Raw genomic sequence first — 5,326 nt, 5'->3', positions numbered from 1 at the left:
TGAATAATGTCCGAATTTGAGTTGTTTACCGATATGACTCACATCCGTTTGTGGGGGGTGATATTTTGCGTTGTTTGCTTGATTTTTGCCTATAAATATCAGAGTTTTGAGCAGTTTCTTCAGACCACAGCGGAGTCTTTTAGGCTCATAGTCTCAACGATACCAGACAGGAGTCTTTTATGCTCATAGTCTCAACGAGACCAGACAGCGGAGTCTTTTAGGCTCATAGTCTCAACGATACCAGACAGCGGAGTCTTTTAGGCTCATAGTCTCAACGATACCAGACAGGAGTCTTTTAGGCTCATAGTCTCAACGAGACCAGACAGCGGAGTCTTTTAGGCTCATAGTCTCAACGATACCAGACAGTGGAGTCTTTTAGGCTCATTTGTTTTAACTCTTGTGTAGAGTGTGATTAAAGTCTTGTGTAGACTTTGTGGTGCTCAAAGTTTGAGCTGAAATACGTTTTGTTTTAAATCTTGTGTAGAGTGTGATTAAAGTCTTGTGTAGACTTAATTTGTGATTTACTGTGAATGAGCCGTTAGAGGCTGGTCTTTAAAAAGCCAACTTTAGGCTATACACTCATAGCTTGACACTATTAGAAACTGAACATTTGCTTGATTTATAAGTTACATGTGAAGAACCATTTGCTTATTATATTATCAGAACATTGAAAAATAATTGATCTGTTTGTGAATCTTGTGAAATCAGAACCATTTCAAGAAGAGACAAATTAACAATATTATATCCAACGACTTTACAGTTTTGTTGAATATCAAGAACACTCTTCTGGCTTTCTTCCACACGTCCGGATTATGATTAGTTAGTTGATTATTAGTTGCCTGCATGGCTGTGATGGTTGCAACTTATCTGTGAGATTGCTTACATTATACATTCAAAATAACAAATATAATAAAACATAACAGAGAGATGCTTTACAAGGAAAAAATATATATATATATATTGAGGGGGTTCCAAGTGTTGTCTGATAGGTTTTGATGATCAAAAAGCCAATCTTTTCCTGAATCAAATGATCACCACAGATAATCTGAACTAATTGCAAAATAAGCTTTATTACTATTATTATTATTTTGAATAAACCAAACAAGAAAAAGGGACCATTAGAAAATCTAAGACTAATTCTTCTTCTTTCAACACTTAGAAAACTGCTCAGCGTATTAACATTCATCACAATAAGATCAAAGGTGGATGAATATTTGTCACCGACACAGAGCGGATTCAGAAAAGATAAGAGTACCACTGACTTTATATGGGCTCAAAGGTGGTTGAAAGCCAGAACTGAAAAATACAAAGAAGAGTTCACTGTATTGGGCATTGGCATGAGCTCTGCCTTTGATACAATCTGCAGAACAAAGCTTTTGAAGGTACTAAATTCATTTCTCGAAAAATATCATATCCGACTTATAAAATCACTGCTGGCAAACACAACACTTACGTTTACATTTGGTGCGGAAAAGTTTCACTATTAACATCGCTGGGAACTCCCCATGGAGTCTGAGCCCAATCCTTTTTACCGTATATTTGGATGCAGCACTAAAAGAATTAAGACAAAAACTCCCGTTTCCTCAAATCCTTACCCGCGAACCGATTTGCGATGACGATGTTGATATCATATTTGATACAGCAGACCTGGCGAAGCAGAACTTATCAATAATATCAAATACTCTGCGACATTGGAATTTAAAGGTCAACGAATCCAAAACAGAAATTAGAGTGGTTAACAAGAAACAAGCGGAATGGAAAAGTGTAAGAAAACTCGGAAATTTGATTAATGAGAATGAAGACATCAAACGGAAAAAAACGCTAGCTCAAACTGCATTCAGAGAACTACACAACGTTTGAACAGGACGAACATCATTAATGAAAATAAAAGAACACACCTTTACGTAGCGCTAGTGCTGACAATCCTTGTGTGGGGTACGTGGGGTCTTACAAAAAAGAATTAGGACACCCTTCATCGCAAACAATTAAGACGAGTTATTGGGGAACATTGGCCAGACAAAATCAGTAATGAGGATGTATATGACAGATGTAGAGTACACAACCAGTCAGTACACGTATAAAGAAACAAAGATGGAAACTGTTCGGACACGTGCTCCGTCGAGATGAAAATATTCCAGCACAAACCTCAATGGATGATTACTTCAAACCAGGAGCCAAATACAGAGGGCGTACACCAACTTCACTTCCAACAACATTGGATCAAGATTTCAAAAAATATCAAATACATTTCGAAACAACCACCGAAGAACTGATTTCAACAACACAAGGAAACATCCAATTGCCTCAGCACCTTACACACATGATAACATTCAAAAGCTAAGAACACTTGCACTGGACAGAGATTTATGGAAACAAATTACTAACTGGATACTAGAAACAGACACTCGAAGTATAACACACAGTCACGGCAAGCGTCCATATTCATTCATTCATTCATTCAAGGTTATTATTATTATTATTATTATTATTATTATTATTATTATTATTATTATTGTTATTGGACGTCACTGGCCTTAAAATCGTATATTTATACATTGTAGTTAATAGTCTGGACCTCAGAGAACTTATAACTGTAGTGAGAAATTGTAGGTAACTCTTTGGACTTGGGTGACATTATAATATAACGAGTTTGTGATAAAGTTTGTTTGTTGTTTTTAAGGGTTTTACGGCGCTTGCAACACATTTAGGTTATATCAGCGCCAGTAAAAAGGAAGAAAATGGGATAGTAAAAAGTTCTAGAATTACAATTAAAGCACCCTAGAAAAAGTAAGACATAGGGGAACAGGGAACAAATAGGGATCAGATGTAGATTCCAAGAGCATACCACCAATGTACTTAGTTTGAGATCATCTATAAGTTTCATCCGGACACAAGCACAAAATCCAACAAAGAGGAATACACTCAAATGCTTACATTATACATTCAAAATAACAAATATAATAATACATAACAGAGAGATGATTTACAAGGAAAAAATATCATCTCCCAAAACAATAACTATGCATTTGACTGTTTCCCTCCCAGCTAGGACTCAGGCCAGGGCCAGGACAAAACCAAGTAATCTCATTCCAAGGCAAAGACAGAAAGCATGTTGGAAAACAGATATAAGTATATAAGGGGATAGAAGACACAGTATGTATCCCCCCCCCCTGCCCACTATGGGAGGTCAGGAACCCCACCCAGTTGTGATAATGTTCTTACTTCAACTGGCTAATAATTGTAGTTAGGGATTGTATGCGATTGTTTGAACTTTAAATGCCAAATTTACAGACCTGGTGAAATGCCCAACAGCAATATTAATCTCTGGCTTTTCAATATGTAAACGTGTATCTCTTGATTATCATATTCATATTTTAGTTTAATTTTCATTGCCTCGTTTTTACAGCTTACACAATAATAGCCTCGAACAGGAGCCATTGTTATCCCCCCCCCCCCCCCCCCCCATCGGCTTTTTATTAACAATAATTTTTTCTTGTTTTCAATCTTTCCACAGACAAAGCCGAGTATGTCATAGAGGACGCGGCTGGATGTGGCCGATTCCAGGTTATTCTACTGATCATAACAATCTTTTTGGTAAAACCTCTCGCAGCATACGCTATCATGTTCATGTCTTTCGCCAACTACAACCCGGGCTGGCGGTGTATGGACAACGCCACGGGTTCGACAACCGCTAATTACACCGAGCATGTGGTGACAAAAGATTCAGAAGCAATAGCAAAAAGTGACCTCACAAATGACGATGCATATGTCATCGGGTCATGTGACGACTACAAGAAGTGCAGTGATGTAGAATTCAATCCGGGCACGTCTACCGTTGTGACAGAATGGGAGCTTGTCTGTGACAGAGCGTGGATTGTCAATGTCATCATTTCCATACAAATGTTAGGGATGCTAGTCGGATCTTATGTATGCGGCCATTTGTCAGATCTGATTGACAGAAAAAGACATTTTATGTAGGTTTGGTAGGAAGCTGTATTTCTCATCTTTTTTCTTCATTTTCGATTGACTGGAGCATATTTCTAGTATTTAGATTTATGTTAGGGCTCTTTCCCACAATGACTCTGATGATGATATTTGTTTACTTATCCGAATTTATGACTCGGAAATGGCGGGCTATAACGATAACGATACCAATTTGGTATTTTGGTTACTTTATAATGACTCCCTCTGCGTGGGTATTAAAAGACTGGCGCAAAGTTGAACTGGCTTGATGTGCGCTTTTGGCATTAATTTTGATCCCGGTACTCTGGGTTCCAGAAAGTTTGAGATGGCTCGAGGTCAAAAACAAACAAAAGATATTCAGAGCTGTGTCTCGAAAAGGTCTTTACTTTAATAAAAAAAATCGTTATCCGAGTTAGAAAACGTAGATTTGGCTGAAAATAACAATTTCCAAAATATAAAAACAAATCTTATTCCGTGTTTGACCTAGTTCGAAGAGGTTATAAGCTTATAACATTTTGCATTCTCTTTCTTCAATTTACATTCAGCCTTTTGTATTACGCTCTAACTTTTGGAACTAAATCTTTGTACGGAAATTTCTACTTGAATTTGTTCATGGTTAGCATAATTCCGACTCCCTTCGGTGTTTTTTCCACGTTTGCCATGAACTTCATAAGCCGGAGATTGCATACTGTGATGTGTTTAGTTTTTTGCACAGCCTGTTCTATCACTTCGGTGGCAATCTTACTATCAAGCAATGATTTGGCAAAATATTTTGGAAGCACCATTCTTGTCGGAATGTCCAGGGGAGCAATGGACGGCGCTTGGGTAAGCACCTACGCTCGTAATGCTGAACTTTACCCGACAGTTGTAAGAGGTATTGGCATCGGAATGGGAAGCCTTTTCGCGCGGCTTGGGGGCATACTGGCACCATTCTTGGTCCCTAGTGACAAAGATGTAATGTACGTTTTCATGATTGTCGTGTCAATTCTTACTTGTATTTGTTGTTTTATTAGTTTTAAGTTGCCTGAAACCAAAGGAAAAAAACTTTAAAAGAAAAATTTGATGATGACGATGAAAACGAAATTGCAGCATAGTAATTCCATGTGGGTCTCGGACATTTGTTGACGTGGCAAATTCAAACACACTCATTCAGACAATTGTTGACGAATTTCTGAATTCTAAGAAGGTTCTTCTCGTCTCAGCCCTTGAACGCCTCACGGTCTCTGGCGCCTTCATTTTTCTTTTCTTTTCCTCTTTTATTAGGCCTTGTCCGCGATCGTTGCTTGTTGCTTAATCGTCCTATCTACAACCTTCGTTATGGAGTCAACAGCAGCTTCGAATAGATATAATATTGCAATGTTAG

The 5,326-nt window shown here is 37.9% G+C and overlaps 1 protein-coding gene across 1 annotated transcript in view; it reads left to right on the top strand.

The window, feature by feature from the left end:
- LOC144978949 (organic cation/carnitine transporter 2-like) overlaps positions 1–5,032 on the top strand; it is a 5,140-nt gene extending 108 nt beyond the window's left edge. Inside the window, exons 2-3 of the mRNA XM_078925568.1 lie at positions 3,515–3,974; positions 4,458–5,032. Of these exons, the coding sequence (XP_078781694.1) occupies positions 3,515–3,974; positions 4,458–5,013 (1,016 nt within the window). The 3' untranslated portion in view covers positions 5,014–5,032. The remainder of the gene's footprint in view (positions 1–3,514; positions 3,975–4,457) is intronic.
- Positions 5,033–5,326: the final 294 nt, after the last annotated feature.

This window comes from Berghia stephanieae, chromosome 8 (assembly GCF_034508935.2).
Source record: "Berghia stephanieae isolate SIO BIC M18660-M18661 chromosome 8, UCSD_Bste_1.3, whole genome shotgun sequence".
Lineage (NCBI taxonomy): Eukaryota > Metazoa > Mollusca > Gastropoda > Nudibranchia > Aeolidiidae > Berghia > Berghia stephanieae.
This window is presented reverse-complemented; position numbering and strand designations above follow the sequence as displayed.